The sequence below is a fragment of the Anopheles coustani genome, chromosome 3 (assembly GCF_943734705.1).
Source record: "Anopheles coustani chromosome 3, idAnoCousDA_361_x.2, whole genome shotgun sequence".
NCBI lineage: Eukaryota > Metazoa > Arthropoda > Insecta > Diptera > Culicidae > Anopheles > Anopheles coustani.
The window spans coordinates 71,369,465-71,393,335 of NC_071288.1; the positions used below are offsets into that span (position 1 = coordinate 71,369,465).

Below are 23,871 nucleotides of genomic sequence, written 5' to 3' on the forward strand. Positions count from 1 at the left end.
TCCATCTTCTTTTTCTACTATTTTAATAATTTTGTCTACATAAAAAACATGTACCAATTTACCAGACAATATTTCCATAGTTTTTAGTATTTATTTTCGATAGGAAACTGATTTTGTTTATTGTAATTAAACCTTTTTTGTCATGCAAATATAAGACGATACACAAAGAAAAAAAACTGAGAACGTTGATTTAAACATTCAAGAATGATAATGTTTATGAAATGAAATGCGAAGAAAATGTTTGGTTGGAAAACCCATTTGATTGAGAAAAACACCAAACACAAGATAAAGCACTTACCAGTAGTGGAAAAAGTTGTTGAGCGCACTGTTCTGCACATCCGGCGGATCGGTGATGCGCAGGTTGGAATAGTGCATCGATTCGGGCGCCTCGTCCGCGATCCCACTATCGTCCTCGGTGTCGCTCGCTTCCTCACCCTCCTCTTCCTCATCGTCCTCTTCCTCGTCGTGGTGGTTGTTACGGTGCGACGGTTGTTGTTGTTGCTGCTGCTGCGGCTGCTCCTGCCGTTGGTGTTGGTGGTTGCAGTTGCGTTCCTCTTTACCTTCGTGATCGTCGTTGTCGGTATCCTCTGGCAAGTGTGCCAAAAAGCGCGGTATTCGTGGGTCGAAGAAGTTCATCCTGCCAGCATACGATCCGACAGTCGAACGGGCAAAAGTGAGGGGGGAAAGTCACGATGTAACACCGACGGGGTTGCGTTGGCACACACTTCACACGGGGAGAACCCTCTAAGCCGTTGGTGAGTCTAGGTCGGTGCGCAACACCTTACCCTTTTGGATTCAAAAAAACAAAAACACGGCCAAACGAGCGCGACTTTACACAACACAGCCCCTTTTCGGTGGTAAATTCTTTTACAATAATAAACCCAAAGCACTGACGAAAGGTGTGTTTTTGTGAGTATGATAAGAGGGTTTAAGAAACAACTTCAAGAAGACGGGGTCTATAACACTTGGGTCTATCACTTTGCGATCACATTTTCTTCGTATTCAATTTCTTTCGCGTGTTTCGTGGCTTAAAAGAAAAAGACTCTCTTGAAATGCTGATCGATAGTACGATCGACGCTCAGGAGAACTCACTTTTAACTCACTTTTCACAGATTCTAATTTATTTCTCACGAGTTGAACTGGTTGTATGCTTAAGCGAAAGTTAAACAAAAAGAAATTAATGAGAAACAAGACAAATGAGTTCCAAAAAGATTAAACTTTCAGGTAAAACTGAACTATGAAACGAGCCTCCGAAGGGGAGTTAAAAGCTCACACTGTCCGTAAATGCAAATGGTGAAATTCGCGTGCGACACCGAAGGCTACCCTTAAAACTGGCACCGGCCGGACGACTGGCCGGGTCCCGAAAAATGGCGCGTTTGAAGGATTCAGAAAATAAGAAACACTTCTGCACAAACAAATACATAAAAACACAAACATACACACAGATCACGGGAAGGCACCAGAAGCGAGTTTTGCGCACCCGTTCGCCAAAAACGGTGCGCATCCCTTAACGGAACACAGGGCGATCAGGGCATGGGATTGTACGGTGGTCACCGAGGGAAAACAAAACAGAAAATCCTTTGACCACTGCAGACGTCAAATGCGCACTTCATTTGGTCAAATGGAAAAAATAACCGGGGTAAAAAAAAACGAAGCGAAGAAAAGAAAGGAAAAGTCCCAGAATAAAACGTGCGCGCGCGCTCGCGGGCGACATTCGGAAAACTCTAAACCAACAACTGGACGCGGATGGACGTTTTGTCAATCAAAACCTCATTCGCGCGCGCTCGATCGCTAACCTTGGAAAGTGTGGGAAAAGTAAGAGGAAAATACTATAACAAGAAGACACACACACAACGGTCCCTTCCGTGGAGCAAAAAAAAAATTAAGTAAAATAAAATGAAGAAAAACACCCAACCTTTCCGTTGGAGACCTTGTTAGCAGACCGGACGGGAAATTTGTCATCGTCCATTGCCGATTGATTTCAGGCGGTCAACGGCAGCTTGCTCGAGGAAAATCGCTTAAAATTAGACTCGTTTTCCTAAATCCAACGGGAGGACGGGGGAAACCGGTCGTTTGGGAAGGAAGCACGTGAGTTTTGAGGGAAAATTTCAAGTGCTTTTCTTGCCCGTCGAACGACAGGTTCGCCTATTTATGAGTTATGATCTCAGCCTGGTGCGTTCCGGAAAACGATACAGCTACACGGTAATGATACTTATTGCTTCCTCGTAGTGGTCAATGAACACGTTTGGCATTCATTCTCGAAAAAAACAGTTTGCGGGATGTTTATAACTTCATTGTTGGTCCTCCATTTTTGTTAGATGTCTGGATTTTCTCATGACATAGCGACCATTATCCCAGCGGACATCCCGAAGAATGACGAAAGGAATTTTTTAAGTAGCTTGTGCTTCTCTTTTCTCCCATCGGATCACGTTTCCCAGAAAACCATTCGAGGAATGTTCCCTCCTCGCCGTTTTCCCCCAACGTTCGTAGGAAAATTGCGATCCCAGCGGAATGACGGAAAGGAAGGGAAATTTTAAACGCGGTCATCGTCAGCCGTTGGCGGTGTATTGGTATCGCTAATTGGAAAATTATTCAACCACCTTCTTTCCTAACTACCACCACTTTTGAGATGGAAGAAGCCTTGTTCGTGTTTTCCCGCTACCGGCCGGTGCACGCATGAAGGTTTATTTTTCTTTTCTCCGATTTTTCCTAACCCGACGTTGACGAAAGGCGGGTGGAAATACGGTTACGACCCCAAATCGCCAACAGCTGACGTTTATTAATTGTTCGTTGTACGGGGCGGAAAATCGTTGCTCGGCGTTCGCGGTGTTTATGTTGATTGTTTGCAACGTTATGGTGGTGGGTTTAGCGGGAAAATCGTGGTGCGAGCAAATGTGGTGTCACTAACAATGTTATTGTTGAAATGAAATACAACCGGCATAAATGAGTAAGCTTTTATAAGATTCCTAGAATACTATTTATGTTATTGATCACCACTGTTTGCTAGGAAAAAAATTGAAATATGAATAATTGCAGTCATATATAACAATTACCAACACTCAAATTTATCTGCAGCTATTTCGCACGTGTTAGTAAAAAGAAACATCCGTCAAATGCTTGCAACATTTACAACATTTTCACACACCATTTTGGCACAAAACTTACGGTGTCGGTATGTCTGCCCTAGCAGTACGAGACAAAAACGGAACTTATTTCGGTACCCATGACGAAACTGATTAATTATACCGAATGAAAACATGCGGCCAAAATACAATAATTAATTGCGCTATGTATAGTTGCATAATTAGAAGCAGTATTTGTTATGGGTTTTAAAGCACATAAAATGATGAGAAAAAATCGAAAAAACACTGTGTGGAGTTAGAAAAGTTCCTAAAATGTTAATAAACAGTTTATTAATCCTGACGCAGACAAAAAGAGCATTCGTTTCACGCATGCACTCCCTTTTTAGGCTGCTTTTTGGCCATTTAAAATAGATCAAACAATTCTTTAAACATCTCTTGTAAGAATGAGGCTTATATTTTTAAAACATTTAAAACGGGTAGCGTTTAAAAATATAATATTCAACTTGCAACATAATTTTGCAACGAATCAATAATTTGTCTATAGACACTTCATTGTTACTAGTAGAATTAACAAAAAAAAACACACATAATAAAATTGGCAAAAAGCACATCAGCTCACACCACTTCCTGGTCAAACAAAATTATGATTTGTAAAACTCACTTTTGATCGCCCGCTAAGATAAGCTTCAAACCGGACACAAACGGCAGCAAAACAAAATCGGTACTTAGTTGTTCGTTAATCACTTCCCGACGACCCCCGTCATTGAGCAATGGTATTGTTTCAATCTACGATTTCACATTTCGACACATCAATCACTCTCATGCGTCCATCACGAATCGTCGCAACAGGGCAGTAGGGAATCGACGGAGCCTCTGGAACTTCAAACACCAAAACGAGCTGAAGACATTGAAGATATACAGTGCGCAGTATGAGCCGGAATTTGATTGCTTTGCGTGTTGAATGATGGAAATAACTGGTGTGAAAAAAAAGTTCACTATTACTCTTAACTGCATCGATAAAGAACTGAATGAAGTTCAGCCGGCGAACACGGGATTTCGCCAAAGTTCAAGCCTGTGCGTTCCACGGCAACGGCGAAATAAGACACCCGATAAGGTTAGCGCAACCGGTTCGGGCAAACACATTTTCATTGCCATGGGGTTTTCCGACGAAAAACCTTCGTCCTCCGACGACCCGTTTCGCGATCCGATTGTTCGAAAGCGAACGAACCACCACACCAGTGCTGTGTTCTCAAAACCCCCAGGTTTACCCTGCTTTTGCCAGAGTACGAACCGCACGAAGGGATAAATCAAGCAACTGCACCGACGGCTTGCAACCACCTTGCGTGCGGGTTTCGTTCAGCACCGAAATGGCTTTCCGCATTTTCCGCGCAGACGGGGTTGTGGTAGAAGACGAGTGGCGCGGGCAAGATCAACAAATCTTCCGACGAAACTACAAATTTAAATCGAGTCGGTACGAGCGCTTGCAAACTTTTGGCACTAAAATGCACTCGGAGGTGGAAGACGCGGCCCAACTCAGCTTAGATTTACGGCATTTCGTGATGTTTCAGGCATTTGCTTGAGGAGTATGTTTGCCTTTTCTTTCTACATTAAAACAAGTTAAACTGCAACAGAGCGTTGAATGCTGCAAGTCAAAGGATTAAGGGAAGATGCTGCATTTTTCATAAAAGAAGCTTGATTTATCATTCATAAAAGATCTGTACCTTATTTGAACAAATAATAAGCAATTAGAACTTCTAGAACGTAAACAGAAGTGAATCAATACGTTTATTTCAATACTGCTTTATTCAAAAACTCCACTCTTCGTCAAACTCATCGTGCCTAACTGTATATAAATTTGAACATTGAAAGACTTTGTGAAGTTCCTGATCACTTTTACTCGTTTAAGACCACGTTATTTCCCCCACTATAGCGCAGACCGCATGACGTCAATCGAAAGCGATATCGAAGGCTCGCTCGGTGGTGGCTTATGCGGGTGTGAAGGCACGAGAGGCAAGATGGGCGACAAGTACCAGCAAAGCACCGAACGAAACGGCCAACCGTTCGCCGGCACCGCCCGTGAGAAGGCGCGCGACATCGAGCTGAGGATGCGGCTTGCCGATGGCGGCATTAAACTCGTTCACCTCGCAGGCGTAGCAGTAGCCGATCGTGAGGTTCTTCCGCTGCCAATCAATCCAATCGACCTCATCGCCGATATCCCGACACAGGACGTACTCCTTGAGGATAACGTCGAGCGGAACGTGCACGTTGTTAACGCCTACGATTGCGATACCGGCGTTGTTACGCTCGTCGTGCAGGATCTTGTAGTACAGCATTGGAGCCGGGGCACGCCGAGTACCCTCCGTGGCGTCAAAGTCAAGCCAGATCTCCTGGTAGTCACCGTTACCGTCCGCTAGCTTCTGAACGCCGTACGTGCCACTGTACACGGTAAGCTCAAGGTCACGGCTTCCGACAAAGTCTCGGATGGAGGACTCTACTCGCTCCCAGTTGACTCCATTAAAGTTCTGCCACTGTGGGGCGGCATTCAGGAACCAGAAGGTCGCGTTCTGCTCCGTACCGTAAATGAAGTCAACCCGGGCGGCGATATGTCCCCGGGCCATGTAGATTCCGTTGGCAGTCGTTTGCACCAGCTCGTCGGCTCGGTCCTGGGAACCCAGGATGATGGCAATAGTTTCCCGCTGTCGGTTAACTGTGTACAGGTTATTGATGTTCACGTCCGTATAGTACGGTCCCTGATACCAGGAAGGCCGTGGATTGCCGGACTGATAACCACCGTTGGCCCGTGTCATGCGATGCCTTACGAAGTGTGTATGGTACAGCTTCTCCTCGTAGCATACATCAAACACATTCACCCAGCGATCCGTCGACAGCGGGAACCCGATCTGCACGATCTCGCCCGCACCCTGAAGACACCGTTCCTGTGTAGTTCGGGCAGAACTCAGCCAATACGAGTTGCAGGCAAGCACTGCCATCTCGTACTGCTTACCGTCGTACGAGAACTGTGTATCGGCATCGCATTTCACCGTGATACTGTTCGTCTCCGGGAACAACCTAAACCCGTCCCGGCAGGCCAGCTCAACCGTAGCGTTCGCTGGAAAATGCACCACCCTGGTCTCATCCGTTGGGTGCCAAAAGTTTTCGGTGCCTGGTATCAGTATCAGGGGTTGCTCCGGGTACGGCAGCGCATTGAAGGGAACCATACAGTGGTCGCCAGCTAGAGGAACAAGAAATAGGCCACAATTATCCACAAAGACAATCCACAATTGTCCATCACCATTCTCTTACACTGACGGAATTCAAAGTCGCGCGATTGCGCAACGTCACGCGCTAAAATGTTATGTGAACTTCCAAGTACCAGCAAACAGCCGAGGGCTAGCAATTTTATTTCCATTTTACTGTTCACAGATTAACCGATAGCATCGAACTAACGGGCTGATCGACCGGCGCGACGTATAGAACATAATCCATCGTCTGCTGCACAGTCTACGATAATCACCTTATCAGGATAATTTGGCTATTGTCAAGAGATAAGTTACAGCAGGGCTGTCCAACTGGGAATTTGGGAGGGTCTATGCGCAGTTTCCTATATTCATGCTGTAATAATTTTTCCAAATAATTATCTCGCTTGTACTGCTCCACTGTCAGGATTGAAGCTATGACGCTTCTGCCAAGCATGTGATCGTACAGTTCGTTTTTAGACTTAGTCCAGATTTAACCTCTTTATATAAACATTTACAGGACAATATACAGGACAGTTCAATGCATGTAATAGCACAATGTAATGTAATAATATATTTTCGGATAACAGATTTTTTTTTATGAATGAGTTCATTTGGTATGCAACCGAATTCATTTTGTTAAACACACTTCAAGAAAGACACAAACCAAAGGTCGTCACAGAGCGGTCTAGATAAGCAAGCTGGCAACGTTCAGCTGTGGCAGGTGGCCAGTCACCCGATTGAACTCGTTCACTTCACATGCGTACGAGTAGCCGAGGGCCAGATTTTCCCTGTCCCAATTGATCCATCCGATGCGGCTGCTCACGTCTGTGCAGAAGATGTAATCCCGGCGGATTTCCTCCAGCGAAATGTGTACGTTGTTGACACCGATCAGAACGATCCCCGAGTTCTGAGCCTCGTTGTGCAGGATCTTGTAGTAGACTTTCGGGGCGCGCAGCCTCGTACGCCCATTGGGATCGAAGTCGAGGAAGATCTGATGATGGTCTCCATTGTCATCGGCTTGCGTTTGTACGCCGTAAGTTCCACCGTAAACGCGCACACGGATGTTGCGCGAGGCGACGAACGTTTTTGCCGCAGATTCAATCCGCTCCCAGTTGCCGGCGTTGAAGTTCTGCCATTGTGGTGCTGCGTTCAGGAACCAGAAGGTAGCGTTCTGCTGCGTTCCGTAGATGAAGTCCGCCCGGGCTGCAATGTGCCCGCGTGCCATGAAGATACCATTGTCGGTACCCTGCACTATCTCGTCGGCTCGGGGCTGCGAGTTTAAGATGGTAGCAATCGTGGCCCTCTGAGTGATGACTCGGTACTGCACGTCAGTATCGATGCCGGGGTAGAAGTCACCCTGATACCAGTTTGGACGGGGAACCCCCTGCTGGAACCCGGCGTTGGCCGGGATAAACTCGTGCACGATGTAGTGGTTGTCGAATGTCACCTCGTTATGGCAGACGTCCATAATTTTCGAGAATCGCGAGCCAACGATGAACCCGACCTCTACGATTGTCGCTTCGTTGAAGCATCGTTGAGTAGTCCGGCGAGCGCTACTTACCCAGTTTTTGGTACACGCAAATTCGCGGAACGCGTACATCTGGCCATCGTAGTTGAACTGATCGTTGATCACGCACGCGATATTGATTGAGCTCTTTCCCGGGAAAATGGCAAAACCTTCCTGACAAGCCAGCTCAAGCGTCTCACCAGCGTTAAGCTGTAGCAGTCCGTTACTGGTGGTTGGATATCGGAACTGGTCCGTACCAGGAATCAAGATTAGTGGCTGGGGACGTGGAAGATCACCAGTTAGACGGACCGTACATGGAGCAGCTACAAGAATAAAGACACTTTTCGTTCATTCAAGACTTTCTTGTGGTAATCAAAAAAATCAAGCTTCCAAATTATGCACGCCTTTTTCTTACCAAAGTTTGCAAACTCTGGCAGATCCACTGGAATGTCCTGCGTGATGTCGTGGGCCTGCACCAGCGAATCAAACACCCAAACCGTAATCAATAGCGTAAGCCACCACATTGTATCTGCTCCTTGCCTGAAATACTTTCTTCGCCACGATACAGTATCGCTTTTTATAGCCACAGTCCACAGCTGGGTTTGGATGTAACCACACCTCCCTTTGTGTAGTCATCAGGAAGCAATGCAACATTCATTATATCAGTACTTTAAAGTATGCCCTCCTCAGAAGGGCGATAACTCGACACCGGTTTCCTGTTGCTTTTACAATTTCATTCATGTGACACCGTGAGATGAGTATCAAAGTAAATAACATAAACTTTATGTCATATGATGGGCGAATACAAGTACAAAGAAAGATCAATGAATCTCCCCCGTTCCAGTGCACGTAGGATAACGCCATTGCTGAATGTGCAATGATACGGCCTCCAAATACACCTTTGTATAGAAAAGATAGCGCCAGTATTTGCGATAAATGAATTGCTTAAATTTATTTTTGGTACAGAAAAACCTAACAATTTTTTATCGTAATAATCTAATCGGTTGACGGATTGATTTCACGGATGAACTTAGATAAGTAACCTGCCAACTTTTAAATGGGGCAAAAGACCAGTCTTCCGATTGAACTCGTTCACTTCACATGCGTATGAGTAGCCGAGGGCTAGATTTTCCCGCTCCCAATTGATCCATCTGATGCGGCTGCTTACGTCCTTGCAGAAAATGTAGTCCCGGCGGATTTCTTCCAGCGAAATGTGCACGTTGTTGACACCGATCAGCACAATCCCGGAGTTCTGAGCCTCGTTGTGCAGGATTTTGTAGTAGATCTTCGGGGCGCGCAGCCTCGTACGTCCATTGGGATCGAAGTCGAGGAAGATCTGATGGTGGTCTCCATTGTCATCGGCTTGCGTTTGTACACCGTAAGTTCCACCGTAAACGCGCACACGGATATTGCGCGAGGCGACGAACGTTTTCGCAGCAGCCTCAATCTGCTTCCAGTTGCCATTATTAAAGTTCTGCCATTGTGGAGCTGCGTTCAGAAACCAAAACGTAGCATCCTGCTGCGTTTCGTAGATGAAGTCCGCCCGGGCGGCAATGTGTCCACGTGCCATGAAGATGCCATTTTCGGTGCCATGGACCAGATCATCGGCTCGGGCTTGCGAGCCCAAGATGGTGGCTAGAGTGGCCCGCTGGGTGTTGACGGTGTACAGGCCATTAATGTTGATACCGGGATAGAAGTCACCCTGATTCCAGTTTGGACGGGGGGTGGTTATCTCTTGGAACCTGGCGTTGGCTGGAGTAAACTCGTGCATGACGTAATGGTTATCGAATGTCACCTCGTCATGGCAGACGTCCATAATTTTCGAGAACCGCGAGCCAACGATGAACCCGACCTCTACGATTGTCGCTTTGTTGAAGCACCGTTGAGTTGTCCGACGAGCGCTACTTACCCAGTTTTTGGTACATGCAAATTTGCTTAACGCGTACTTTTGGCCATCGTAGTTGAACTGATCGCCGATCACGCACGCGATTTTGATTGATTTCTTTTTCGGGAAAAGGGTAAAACCTTCCTGACAAGCCAGTTCAAGCTTCTCTCCAGCTTTAAGCTGTAGCTGGCCGCTGCTGGTGGTTGGATAGCGGAACCGGTTCGTATCAGGAATCAAGATCAATGGTTGGGGACGTGGAAGATCACGAGTTAGATTAACCATGCATGAAGTAGCTATAAGAATAAAGACACTTTCGTTCATTCGAGACGTTCTTGTGGTAATCAAGACCATCTAGCTCCTACGCCTATTTCTTACCGAAGTTTAAAATATCTGGTAGATCCACCGGAATATCCTGCCTGATATCGCGGGCCTGCGCCAACGAGTCAAACGTCCAAATCGTAATCAATAGCTGAAGCCACAACATTGTTTCTACTTCTTGCCTGAAATACTTTCTTCGCCACGATACTGTGCCGCTTTTTATAGCCACAGTCCACAGCTGGGTTTGGATGTAACCACACCTCCCTTTGTGTAGCTATGCAACATTCATTATATCAGTACTTCAAACTATGCCGTCCTCAGAAGGGCGATAACTCGATACCGGTTTCCTGTTGCTTTTACAATTTCATTCATGTGGCACCGTGAGATGCGTATACTCCATGTCATATTAAGCGCGAATTCAAGTACAAAGAAAGTTCAAGGAATCTTCCTCGTTTAAGTGCACGTAGGATAACTCCATTCTTGGAAGTGTAATGATGCGGCCTCTAAAGCCACCATTGTGTAGAAAAGATAGCCCCAGTATTTGCGATAAATGAATTGCTTAAGTTTATTTTTGGTGCTGAACAACCACACAGTTTTTATCGTAATAATCTAATCGGTTGACCGATTGATTTCACGGATGAACCTAGATAAGCAAGCTGGCAACGTTCAGCTGTGGCAGGTGGCCAGTCACTCGGTTGAACTCGTTCACTTCACATGCGTACGAATAGCCGAGGGCCAGATTTTCCCGCTCCCAATTGATCCATCCGATGCGGCTGCTCACGTCCGTGCAGAAGATGTAGTCCCGGCGGATTTCTTCCAGCGAAATGTGTACGTTGTTGACACCGATCAGCACGATCCCGGAGTTCTGAGCCTCGTTGTGCAGAATCTTGTAGTAGATCTTCGGTGCACGAACCCTCGTACGTCCATTGGCGTTGAAGTCGAGGAAGATCTCCCGGTGATCGCCGTTTCCGTTGGCCTGCGTTTGTACACCGTAGGTTCCACCGTAAACACGCACGCGAATGTTGCGCGAGGCAACGAACGTTTTCGCTGCGGCCTCGATGCGCTCCCAGTTGCCGGCGTTGAAGTTCTGCCATTGCGGTGCTGCGTTCAGGAACCAGAAGGTGGCGTTCTGCTGCGTTCCGTAGATGAAGTCAGCGCGTGCGGCAATGTGTCCACGTGCCATGAAGATACCATTTTCGGTGCCATGGACCAGATCATCGGCTCGGGCTTGCGAGCCCAAGATGGTGGCTAGAGTGGCCCGCTGGGTGTTGACGGTGTACAGGCCATTAATGTTGATTCCGGGATAGAAGTCACCCTGATACCAGCTTGGGCGGGGAACGCCCTGCTGGAATCCGGCGTTGGCCGGGATAAACTCGTGCACGATGTAGTGGTTGTCGAACGTCACCTCGTCGTGGCAAACGTCCATAATTTTCGGGAATCGCGGACCGACGGCGAATCCGACCTCCACGATCGTCGCTCCATTGAAGCACCGCTGGGCGGTACGACGTGCAGTACTCAGCCAGTTCTCCGTGCAAGCAAATTCGCGGAACGCGTACATCTGGCCATCGTAGTTGAACTGATCGCCGATCACGCAAGCGATGTTGATCGAGCTCTTTCCCGGGAACAGACCAAAACCGTCTTGGCAAGCCAGCTCCAGCGTCTCACCAGCGTTCAGCTCTAGCAGCCCGCTGCTGGTGGTCGGGTAGCGGAACTGGTCCGTACCAGGGATCAAGATCAATGGCTGAGGACGAGGAAGATCACCAGTAAGTCGCACCGTGCATGGAGTAGCTGTACAAAAAAGAATAAAGACATTGAAGTACTCGTTGGTCCAAGAGGGTCTTATCCTTGTTCTTACCAAAGTTGCCAAACTCCGGCAGCTCCACCGGAATTTCGTGACGAATGTCGCGGGCCTGCGCCAGCAGTCCAAACGCGCAAAGCGTCAACAAAAACGCAAACCGCCTCATTGTTCCTATCCGGTTGCTCAAATACGTCAATCACTACGATAGCCTACCGGTTTTTATAGCCACCCACCCGCTGGGTGGTGGCCGAGATTGAAAACCACACCTCCCGTTCGTGACTCGTTAATGACTTTAATCAATGATCCGTCGATTGAGGGGCGATTTCGCGTCTCTGATAAGAAATTTCGGAAGCAGATCATCCGGCGGTATACAAAAAGTGAACAAGAAGAGGTGTTGTCTAGACCCCTGGGGAATGGGGCTGGTGTACCTGAAGGAGTGCGTCATCCGTGGTATATCCAAGGTATGAGGGCAAAATCCAAAATCCACCAATCGTAAAACATTAAGCATCGTAGCAGTCCTCGCAAACAGAGACATCTGCTGCCCAGGTGGTGACCACATTGTACCTGTAGCATAAAATGATGTCCCACAAGATTATTAAAATCTATATCCCATTCGGAATTGCGCAGGACATTGGTTTTTAAAGTACAATCAGACGTCGGCGTATCTTATCAAGCAAATCAGTGAAAGATAAACGGGAACCATAGGCATCCGCACATCCTTAAGCAGGCCCCGCGGTGGGGTACGGTTTCTTAGCCTTTAATGGATGGATTAACTCTTATCGCTGTGCCCTCACCGTGACCATTGAGATCATGATGAGGGAGAGCAATCTATATAAAATAGAAGAACCGCGAAATTCAACCGATTAGTTCATTCAACGGACGTGACCATGAGGCGGTTTTTAATTTCCGTTGTGTTGCTCGGTTCGGCGGTTTTACTCGCGACGGCAAGGGATATCCCTCTGTATGACATTCCGGAGGAAGTTCCTGGGGTTAATGGTTTCGGTGAGTTTAAAAAAAATGAGAAGATCATCTATGTGTGAGTGTGATAAAGTTTTTAGTAGGTCACTTTAAATGATGTTGTTTTTACAGCCACTGGATGCTCTCTTCGTCTCAATGGAGATCTTCCACTGCCGCAGCCACTGTTCCTCGTCCCGGGCACAGACCAGTTCCGCTACCCGTCCACCAACAGCGGCATACTGACACTGGACGCCGGCGAAACGTTGGAACTTGCGTGCTCGACAGGGTTTCAGCTGTACCCGATGAAAACGTCCATCGTGGTGACGTGCGTTATCGATGGTCAGTTCAACTACGACAGCCAGATGTACGGTTTCTGGGAGTTCGGATGTTTGGTCAACTGGCGAAGCGTGGCCCGTCGTACGGCACAACGTTGCTACAACGATGCCACCATCGTGGAGATTGGCTTCGAGCTGGGCGACCGGTTCCCGAAGATTCTCGACGTCTGCCACGACGAGGTGACGTTCGACAATCACTACCTGGTGCACGAGTTCACCCCGGCCAATGCCGGTTTCGAGACTGGGGTGGCCCGTCCGGGCTGGATACAGGGCACCGGTTTCTTCCCGGGCGTAACGGTCAACACGCTGTACACGGTCAACATGCAGCGCGAAACTATTGCGACCATTCTAAACTCGCAAGCGCGAGCCGACGAGCTGGTGCAGACGACAAACAACGGTATCTATATGGCCCGGGGACACATTGCCGCACGGGCGGACTTTGTGTACGCGACGCAACAGAACGCCACCTTCTGGTTCCTGAACACGGCCCCACAGTGGCAAAACTTCAACGCCGGCAACTGGGAGCGTATTGAGGCGTCGGCGAAAACGTTCGTCGCCTCGCGGAACATCCGTGTGCGTGTTTACGGTGGAACTTACGGCGTACAAACGCAAGCCGATGGCAATGGAGACCACCATCAGATCTTCCTCGATTTTGATCCCAATGGACGTACGAGGCTGCGCGCCCCGAAGGTCTACTACAAAATCCTGCACAACGAGGCTCAGAACTCCGGGATCGTGCTGATCGGTGTCAACAACGTGCATATTTCCCTGGAGGAAATCCGCCGGGATTACATCTTCTGCACAGACGTGAGCAGCCGCATCGGATGGATCAATTGGGACAGGGAAAATTTGGCGCGAGGATATTCGTACGCATGTGAAGTGAACGAGTTCAACCGAGTGACTGGCCATCTGCCACACTTGAACGTAGCGAGTCTGTTGATCTGAGTTCTCTGATGTTACCTGGCCAAGTGTCGACCCGTAAATGCCGATTAAAGTGGAAGCAACTTTGTTCTCACTAGTATCATTACCTACACCTCTTTGGGAATTTCCGGAAAAGCCTTTGAAGAAGCAGATAAAATAACATTGGCCACCGGGAAGCGGTCGGTACTTCGTTGGAGCTAATTCCTTTACAGTCGAGTGGCGGACATTATGTTATCGCAATAGGAAAGCCAATGACTCTGCTTTAAATGAAACTTGATACGGTACTCGTAAATCGTTAATCACGCAACTGATAAGCTCCAACGTATGATCAGCACGCGATCCAAGCACAGAAATGGAATTCGCGACACATTGCATTTCCACAGAATCTACCTTTCCCTTCCCCATGTGCAATATTTCACAAATTAATAACTTCTTCTCGAACTGATTGCTGAGCGATTGTTAATGGCAGAACGTTGAAGAAACTCTCTAAGCAAAGGCAAGAACAAGAGACCAGATGAAAGGAATAGGAAAATAGTGTCGATTCTTGTTAAGAAATCGTATATTTCATCTTCAAATTCGACGTTTCAATGATTTAACGCTAGTATCACCTTCGTTTTAGGATCATAAACAGTGTGTATGTTTAACGTAGTATCTTTTTGTTAAGGTTCTGATTTGCGTTCATTGTTATCATGTTCTTGTGGAACAATGCAACCCCATGTCATTTTGCGCGTAGCACATGACCATATTAGTTAATTCAATCCTGTATTCCTGTATTCAATTCTGTTCCTGCAACTGTCTTCTAACTGTTACTCGACCTCGGAATTCTTCGACAAGTTCTTTTCTGCTTATATTCTTATTAAATTTGATTATTTATTTATTTAGTTATTTATTTATTTAATACGAGGTTATCTGGTCCGCAGACATACAAAACGCTTCTTATATTCACATTAAGCATTGGAAAATATATTTCTGATTGTGGACCTTGCCTCACCTAGCGACAAATTAAAATCTAATAACGCACTACATTCATTATAAAGCAGGCACATTTGGAACACCGGGTCCTGGGTACAAAAGACAGTTCGGCGAAACTCCGGCTGTAAAGCGTTTGCGCTTCTCAAGATTCTCGACGGTGCATGGAGATCATTTTTTTCTAAGAGATCAGGAGCGTCAACCGAACCTGAGAAAAGTTTCAAAACAAAAATACATTGAGAAACATTCCTCCTACTTTCGAGATAATCGAGACCAAACAATAAACAGCGAGTCCTATAAGGAGGACGGGACATGCGATTAGCCCATGGCAAACGATAAAACAAGAAACGTGTGGCCCTGTTCTGAACATTTTCCAATCTATTAATCCAGGTGGTTTGGACTGGTGACCAGACAGTACACGCAAACTCGAGAATCGGTCTTACCAGCGAACAATACAGGGATTTCAACGAAACGCGGACTTAAAGCGCTTAGAAACACGAAAAATAAATTATTGTTGATATCGTAATATGAAAGCACTTTCAGTCGCATCGTCGACACTAACTCTCAGCCACATTATTCGGGGTCTTTTCCTTTTCCCAGAAAAGCTCATTTTTGCTCGTGCACTTTGTACTGTTACTCGATTCGCACAACATTTGTACGTTTAGGGTGTTCAAATGGTGTTTCCATTCGTGATCCAACGTGAGGCTGTAGTATTCTGCGGAATAGATTAATTGAATAATTTACTGTTCTAAAGATGTATTTTTCACTTATGTGTAAAATGTGTACGTACCCAGTTCTCACCGTTTCTTATGGATCTGATAGCCAAGGAATGGTACATTATGTAGATTCCTAGAATAGCGAGAATGTGGTATGTTGACTTCCACCCCAAGAGGAGCAAGGTGATCTGCCACAGCCAATGGTGTTATTGGTCTATTGTACGCCACGATGGCATTGTCACCCAGCACGAAAATCTTATTAATTGCAACTTTTTCCTTGAATTCGGCATAATAAACTAGAATGTGATTACATATGCTTTCAACTAGTTCGGTGAAATAGCTTCCACTAGCAATTCCGGTATGTTTCTGATACCGTTCACCGTTACACAAACGAACTGGGGTGTGAATGCTGTATTCTTCTAGATATAGAAACATTTTGTGCAGATTACTTGCATCAGGAATTCCGCCGCCTCTGTACTTACGTAAGTCTAAGTTGGTAGTAAGAATTTGGAATGCCACCCGAATCAACCAGGTTGGAAGAGTTCGATGAAAGTTCTCAAACTTAAGACTGAGATAATGCGAACCGTGGAGAGTGTTGCATGGTTTCGATGCAAAACCGAAAGCGATCGGGGTTGGGAACTTTCGGTACGCCTCGATGAATGGTATAGCGAACATTGCTTCAGCCAGGGTAATAGTGGCAGGATACCCCCACTTAACCCGGATCTGTGGTTCATCATCGCTACATGGATGACTTTCTACATAGGCGTAAGTATCAGGAGGCTCCAGCTGTACGCCACGTTTAAAGCGGTGCCAAAACGTCCGAAGATCGTTCTGTGCTTGAGGATTGTCACCTATTTCACGGATCGTACCATACCCCTTCTTTATCCACATAAGACCAGGGGAAGAGTTCCAGATAGGAAGGTCTTCACGGAACACATCACATAGATGCATAGGGTTTTGCATCTATGGGAGTCTGAAAATCTCCCACGAAAGACGTATCGCATAACGCAGCAGTAGTTCGCTACTAGGCATTTCCCTTTCGTCATTTAAACCGTAGCGCTTTATGTCTTCACGTATGATGTTTATGGTAGCAGGAGGATCCAACTTTAGGTCAAAGCCATCTTGTTTCCCCAAATAAATCGTGAGATTCACCGAATTTGTAACAAAACTTCCTTCTGGGCACTTGTGATGATGTTGGAAAATGTGAACAGAAAACAGAACACAGGTATTTTACAATTAATGTTGTTGTTTATGCTGTGATTGACAGTTTTCTTCTGACAGCTGCAACCAAGGTTGTTGGAGCGAAGTAGTGCTTGCTGCGGAATTATAGCTTCGTCGAAGTCACCTTAGCAATGGCAAAAACGCGGTCAAATATAAACTCGCGGTTCGCGGAACGCGAAACATGCGCCAGTCGAGTTTTCCGCTTCGTCGTGAGCGCAAGCATCCGCGCCGCCATCGCCGCCGATAGATGCACACCGTGTTGTGGTGCGATCTTGAATCGTTGCGCGAGTGTCGAGTCCTTTGTCGGTCGCGTTTGCGTCCCGCGATCATCGACGGATACGAATAGGTTGATCTATTTTGCCCGTTCGTCGTGGAATTGTGTTTTTACATTCACTTGCCCGAATGACCAAAGTTGACAGTTGTGCGCTATCGTAGGTTCGATTTATTTGATTCAATCTTCTGCTTCGGTATCGCGATCGTAGTGTGCACCCCTTCGCCCATCGGAAATGTATGCCCTTGAAGCTCCCTTCCTTCCCGTGCTTCTGTAATAACACCGTCGAGTGACAGTGGCTATGAAAAATTGGAAGCTGCTCCCTAAGAAGTAAAATCAAATTATACCCCCGTTTGAAAACGCACAGCGGGAGCATTTAGTACCGAACACGTGGTGGATGCCTGACCACGGCGAATAATGTGCGGCTTGGACGGAAGATATCGTTAATGTGTGTGCACGTCGACCTCCCCCCGATGGAAACAAGCGAACCAATCAGCTGGCAAACAAAGAAGGCGACACAATAGTAAAACATACGCACTTCCAACACTAGAATCCCGCGAGAACGAGTGTTTTTGAGGGGGTACCCGCGCGTCTGTGCGCGTAACCGAGAAGCGCAAAGGGCTGATGCGTCACCACAATCCACCCCTCGCGGCAAAGCAAACGGTTGGCAAATAGTGGAACAGTCGTGCCTCTTCGTGCTTGCCCTGTCGTTGTGTAGCGGAGGTTGTTGTGCTCGGCTGTGGTGGTGGAACAACGACACGACATAAAAATATATCGAAACGCACAAAATTCAACAATTTTCGTTGCGTCGTGTGGTGTGGCCGAGCGAAGAAACGCGACGGCAGCGTGAAAAAGAAAACAAAAAAGTTCAACTGAAAACGGCGGACCATCCAACATTACATTAGACGGAAGGATTAGAGTGCCAGACACGGTCGCGTGGAGTGGAAGTGGAAGGCGCCAAGAAGCCCACCCCCAAAACTCACCCTCTGTTCGTTCGAAGGTGTACGCGAAATTGCGTCCACCGCGTGGGGTGAGTGCTCGTTCCCTCACCATCACCCGAAATAAAAACACCAACAATCCAACCCGATTTACCAACAGAAAAGACTGGCGCCGCATTCCGACATCTTCAACCCCCCGCCTCCCGGGTGAACTCGTGGGGTGCCAGTTTTTTGTGTGTGTGTTGGGTTTCAGAGGGGTTGCTAGCGAGTGGATTGATCTCATCTGAAGAGCGTACCCGAGCAACAGGTCCCTAGGAATACATACAGCTCAAGGTAACGAATGATCAAATATGATAGGTTTAGTATTTACATGCTGTTTGTCGTCTCGAATTCCTTTCCTACTATTCTCGCTTCCTTACGTCTGTTCAAAAATATGAAACTGTTTCCTTCAACATGTAACATGTTTTATCCGGCCCGGTGTTAGGGGCTTATCTGTATACTTTTTTTCTGCTTATCTATGAAGTTGACTGTTCGAGAAACCTATTTTATCATCATTTCCTTCCGTTTCATTATTTACTATTTCTATTGATTTAACTTAGGATATAAACCCCTCAAACACCCCTTTTGTTTGATCACGTGAATGATCGATCGAAAAATTTAAACCACATTGCTATAATAACAATTGCAGTGAATTGAATTGCATAAAATGGCTCTTCAATTAACGTTGGCTGAATGTTAATTTAATATTGTTTTGAAAGCAATCGTAGAACTATTTGATCAGGGGTCGGCAAAATCCGGCCCGCGTGAAGATTTTAGTACAACAGAACAAAAAAATAAACTCAATTCTTATTGGGTTTTGTTCACGATATTATAATTTTTTGGTCAAAAACTGTACGTTAAAGTAGTTAAACGAGGTGTTTATTACCAGGCGACTCGTTCGAACACTGTTTTATCATTTTTCCATTGATCCTTCGAAAATTTCCTGGTCTCGCGAATCTCGACCAGATTCCAGCCGCCAAATTACATATTTACTTTGCATCCAGAGTACCCACATTTTGGGTGACAGTATTGCAAACTCATATAGTATTGCACTAATATAGTGGTAGGCTGTTGTTCAAAATAAGCCTTTGGAACGCTTTTCTATTTGTTACTGATTTAAGAACAAGTACTGGCATTTGTTTTATAAACGAATTTTATCAAAAAATTGGTCACGATTGTACTAAATAAATGTTCTAAAAACGCTTGGCCTTCCACGCGTTCAAACTTTTAATTTTCATGGGTTAGTTTTTTATCACTATTTTAAGCAACTTCACTATTTAGAAAATGTATACTCCATTTAAAATTAATTTAATATTGCTTTTCAAAACATCGGTTAACGTATCCGGCCCGCGTTATTGGGGTTTTTCATCATTTGGTTCTTTTTAGGAAACGTATGCCGACCCCTGCTCTAGACACTTAGAGAATGAACAAATAGAAGAGCAAGGATAGGAGAGGGTGAAATCGGTCTAACCTTAACCGATTAACCAGCTTCTGCTAGTCTCTTAAACACAAAGCCAAGCTAAACACCAGCTTTACATACCAGGCACGGCTTCCGGAACTGATAGCAGTTTATACCGATGCCTTATCGCAGACCGGTGACCCTAGAAACAAAAATGGCAAACTAGCAACAACCACCACCGACAACATACAGCCGGGAACTATCCTCCAACAGGATCTATAATTATCCGTTTACCTAAGTATCGGTGTACGACCAACTAAGCCGGTCGAGGGTGTCTGTTAGTGTGGTCGATTTTGGCGTCTTCCTATAGTTCCTATGAAAATCGGCCACTACTTTTGACTCTTCCCTACGAGACCGAACCGGCTTGAGCAATTATGGCAAGCACAGACGGTGCTAAATGTCGTGGTAAACAACAGCTAGCACCATAATGGGGTTCACTTCTGTTGGTAGTGAATTTTCATTTTTCTTTCTTCCTAGTTTATTTATATGCTTAGTATATGTCTTACCGAGCGCTGATCCTGAGCGGTCCATTGTTAACTCCTTCCCCTGCCATTTCCATTTACTTGAGCACGGTCTACACCGCTCTGCAACCTATGATAACGGCGATGCTGATAGTGTCTTGCCTACTGATAAGCCGAGGTTCCTATGAACAAGTGACCGGCAAGCCACTTTTCTGTCGGGGTTGAAAGTCCCTGAGAAAGCGTCTGGTGAAGTCAAGGTATGGGTGACGTTTCGTCTGGATAGAAGCCTTTCTTTACTTTACCACGGCAAGAGTTCAGTGAACGCTATCAGTATATCGGATTAATTCTCCTTTCAGCTATGTGTACTATATAACTGTAGTATAGCAAATCAACGCTCTTATGTTATGAAATATAGCCTCGGTGGTAAAACCAACCTTATCGTCCCCGGGTTAGGGGGTCAGATGGTGCGCAGAGATTTGGGGCCCTATCAGTCTGGCTTGGGCCGCGGGTCATTGGGTGTGGTTTGTACCAACCTCATATGTACGCACACACATACCAATCGGCGGCATGCTCGGAAGAATAGATAAGCTAGCTACCAAGCACATCTGGTGAAGAGATTGCCAAAAATGTTTGACTTCACTTGACGAGGATTACCATGGACGTCACCCAGACCCCGGGACTTATCGCAAGCCATTCAATTTGAGCCATATATTGCTATAAGAATGGTGTTGGTTTTAATTGCGGTTCTAATCTGGTTATAAATTGGCAACGTCAAAGACAAAAGTGCGCTGTCTAGAATCATTAACTGATTAACTTTCTTATCGTGAGTCTCAATGGAGTCCATGTGGATGCATGTGGAATGAGTTCTCGTTGCTATCTCTCCAAGTTGCCGGTCACCCATATCTGAATGTTATTTAACTGTGGGAAAAGAAACATCATCACAAGAATTTAAAAAAAACCTGCCTAATCACTCGAATTAAATGAGGCACCAGATGTTGAACTACACGCTGCTGCTACGGGACAAAAATAGTGCCTCAATTTTTGCTCACCGGGTTTTCGCCAACGCCATTGATAGCAGGTTCGTACGGATTCGAAAGTTGGAACCGTCTCCGCAACCCCTGCCAACGGTAGGAAACGAGGTAAAATTACATGTTATCCGTATCCAACCAATTGCCATACGATTGTATACCGCTTCGATCGGGTGCACATGTTCCCGCGTAGCCTATCATTACACAGTGAGGCCCACAACAGAGATAACACCCCTCGGAAGTCAAATGATTGCGTTTACTGTTTCCTTAAGTTGAGTATGTTGGACCGGAATGAAAGCGGAATAATTTTGAACCGCCCGGAGACATCACTTTATGCGAGAATGATTGGTTCAAAACTCATTCGATTCAGGTTTCTTAAAATATCAACGCCCCCTTCTGAGCGGTGATAGCGCGAAGGGCTATGATTAAATCTCACACGCCCAGCCTCAATTGTTTACAGTCAAACGGCTAACGACTACGAATAGATGTCATATGTGGAACGTTGGAGGATTGGGTAGCCAACGACGATCCCCCCGATCAAATGCAGCTCACGAATGGACATCGTTGAATAATTTATTCGCTATGTAAATGTGGTCGACCGGTACCGGAACGCGCCTGTGCTGACACCCGCCTGGGTAGTACTAACCGATTTGTTGGCAGAATTTTTTGGTTTCCGAAGGCAACGAGTCACGAGCCGAGAAGCGTGTCTCTTCTGGCAGGGGCGAGAGGATGGTGAAAGGCGGGGTGGAGAGCTTATAAGACACGCTCAAGTGGAGCTGTTTCTTATTCGCGAGACCTTTATGGCAACCCGTGAGCCCGGAGCGTGACCACAACGTCAGCGCGTCATGGCGTACGCAAGCAGCATCATTTCGACCATATGTTTTGTGCTGCCAACATCTTGTGGTGGTGTTTATCAGTTAACATCCCATAGGGTATTTTTGTGTCGTGTGGGTGTCTGTGGAATCAAGAAAGAAGCTGCTGATAAGGTTGCCTCCGTTCGCCAAGAGTTCCGCATTGTTGGGACGCATTCCGTCGTTTGACGAACAGTTTGTTCATCTAACACTACATCTTCGCGCCACGTCTGATAACAAGCTATAGTCGTGGTGAGCGGCAAATAATGACTTGAGGTCGGGAGGTGTTTTTTTTTCCTTCAACCTAAATATTTACTTACCACAGAACTGTTTGCCCTCGGATTGTTTGACTGGATGGCGAGCGGCCATTTTCACGCACTATCGTAAGCCGCTTACTTCTCGGGGATTTTGTTTGCCGGCTTGCAATCCATCTGTTCTTTTATGGGCTCTGCCATATCTCGTGAACGTATTGTACTTTGAACTTTTGAGCAAATGCGAGCAGCAGAAGTTGACTGGTGATTGTAGGAGTGTTTAAAATTGCAGCTCTATTTTTCGAACAAGCGTTTAAAAATAACGGGGGGATTTTCAGTTTTATAGACGAAGAACCTCTTTTAACACGTTGACTGCCATGTCACCCCAAAGTCGGTGACAGCAAAACTCAGTTCTAAAAAGTTGTTGACCCATCAATAAATGAAAATGCAACATAAAAATAATAGTAATATTTTATATCAATTCTTTGGGAAGCTAAGGTTTTATTTAGCCTTCAAAAATCGTTGGTTTAACAAATTTTATGAACAAATTATATTAAAAAAGATTGTTCTAAAAAAGTGTGCTAAAAACGCTTGGCAGTCAATCGTGGGGAAATAATGTTGATTACTGTAAGTAAAAGAAGCTAAACTTAGAGTTGCATGCGTGCAATATTACCAAAAACAAAAACGTTTAAATTTTAAGCTTAATCGTATAAGGTTTAAAATTATTCCATTTATAATTTAACACGTTGACTGCCAAGCGTTTTTAGCACAGTTTCTTAGTACAATCTTTTCTAATAAAATTTGTCTATAACATTTGTTAAACCGATGGTTTTCAAAGGTTAAGCAAAAACTTAGCTTCCCAAAGAAATGATATTAAATAATACTATAATTTTCATCTTGCATTTTCATTCATTTATGGGGCAAAAACTTTTTAGAACTAATGACAGCTGGCTATCAAAAATGATAGCCATGGCAGTCAACGTGTTAAGGGGTTCCTTTTAAAATTCAAATTCTTCAATGTTTGCTTTAAAAAACGCGTCGAAGTATGTTCTTTATGTCACGAATTAAATATTAAATGCTTTTTTGAAGTTTAAAATTAGTCCTACTTCTACTTTAGCTTTATGATGTTTTACTTATTGCCACTGGTCTTTCTTTATTACGTCCGGCTCGGTGCCGGTATCACCACAGCTTCAATAAAACAAAAGCGATTTCTAATGTACTTCGGTCTATCGAAACTAAAGTCCAATGTATTCTAAACATAATAATCTATGTACTTCTATTGATTGTACGTGGTTGTTGCCATCGTTATCGTGCGTCGGTGCTCTGATAATGATGATGATGATGTAAAGCACCCCCATTTTGACCTTGCACTATGAGTGATTTCCCCATGCGTTTGAAGTTCAAAAGAAGAAAAAGAATTGGCAGGGAAAACCGACCGGCTGCTAGTCGGACCTTCGGCCTAATCGTTGGTTTTCCGTTGTCCATCCGTTATCCTACTTACGGAAGGTAAGCCGGTTGCAACATAACCGACTGCGGAGGGTTGTAAACCTCCCTAACCATCGTACGAAACGCTTACGTTACAAAATGACCTGAAAATCGTTTCCTCCTGCGCATCGAGTGTGGT

General features: G+C 45.6%; 2 protein-coding genes and 1 long non-coding RNA gene across 3 annotated transcripts; 1 reads left to right on the forward strand and 2 right to left on the reverse strand.

Moving 5' to 3' along the window:
- Window positions 1-5,068: 5,068 nt before the first annotated feature.
- On the reverse strand, window positions 5,069-11,996 carry LOC131266297 (uncharacterized). Its single transcript, XM_058268755.1, has 7 exons — window positions 11,888-11,996; window positions 10,724-11,820; window positions 10,090-10,144; window positions 8,998-10,007; window positions 7,018-8,105; window positions 6,387-6,445; window positions 5,069-6,315 (listed from the first exon to the last, which is right to left on the reverse strand). Exons 1-7 carry the CDS (start codon window positions 11,994-11,996, stop codon window positions 5,069-5,071), a joined length of 4,665 nt encoding a protein of 1,554 aa, XP_058124738.1.
- Window positions 11,997-12,717: 721 nt separating this feature from the next.
- On the forward strand, window positions 12,718-14,067 carry LOC131266306 (uncharacterized). Its single transcript, XM_058268766.1, has 2 exons — window positions 12,718-12,832; window positions 12,920-14,067. The coding sequence occupies exons 1-2, from the start codon at window positions 12,718-12,720 to the stop codon at window positions 14,065-14,067; spliced, it is 1,263 nt and encodes a 420-aa protein (XP_058124749.1).
- Window positions 14,068-15,288: 1,221 nt separating this feature from the next.
- On the reverse strand, window positions 15,289-16,213 carry LOC131259385 (uncharacterized). Its single transcript, XR_009178123.1, has 2 exons — window positions 15,803-16,213; window positions 15,289-15,727 (listed from the first exon to the last, which is right to left on the reverse strand). It is a non-coding gene; the product is annotated as an uncharacterized LOC131259385 (long non-coding RNA).
- Between the last annotated feature and the right edge of the window lie 7,658 nt (window positions 16,214-23,871).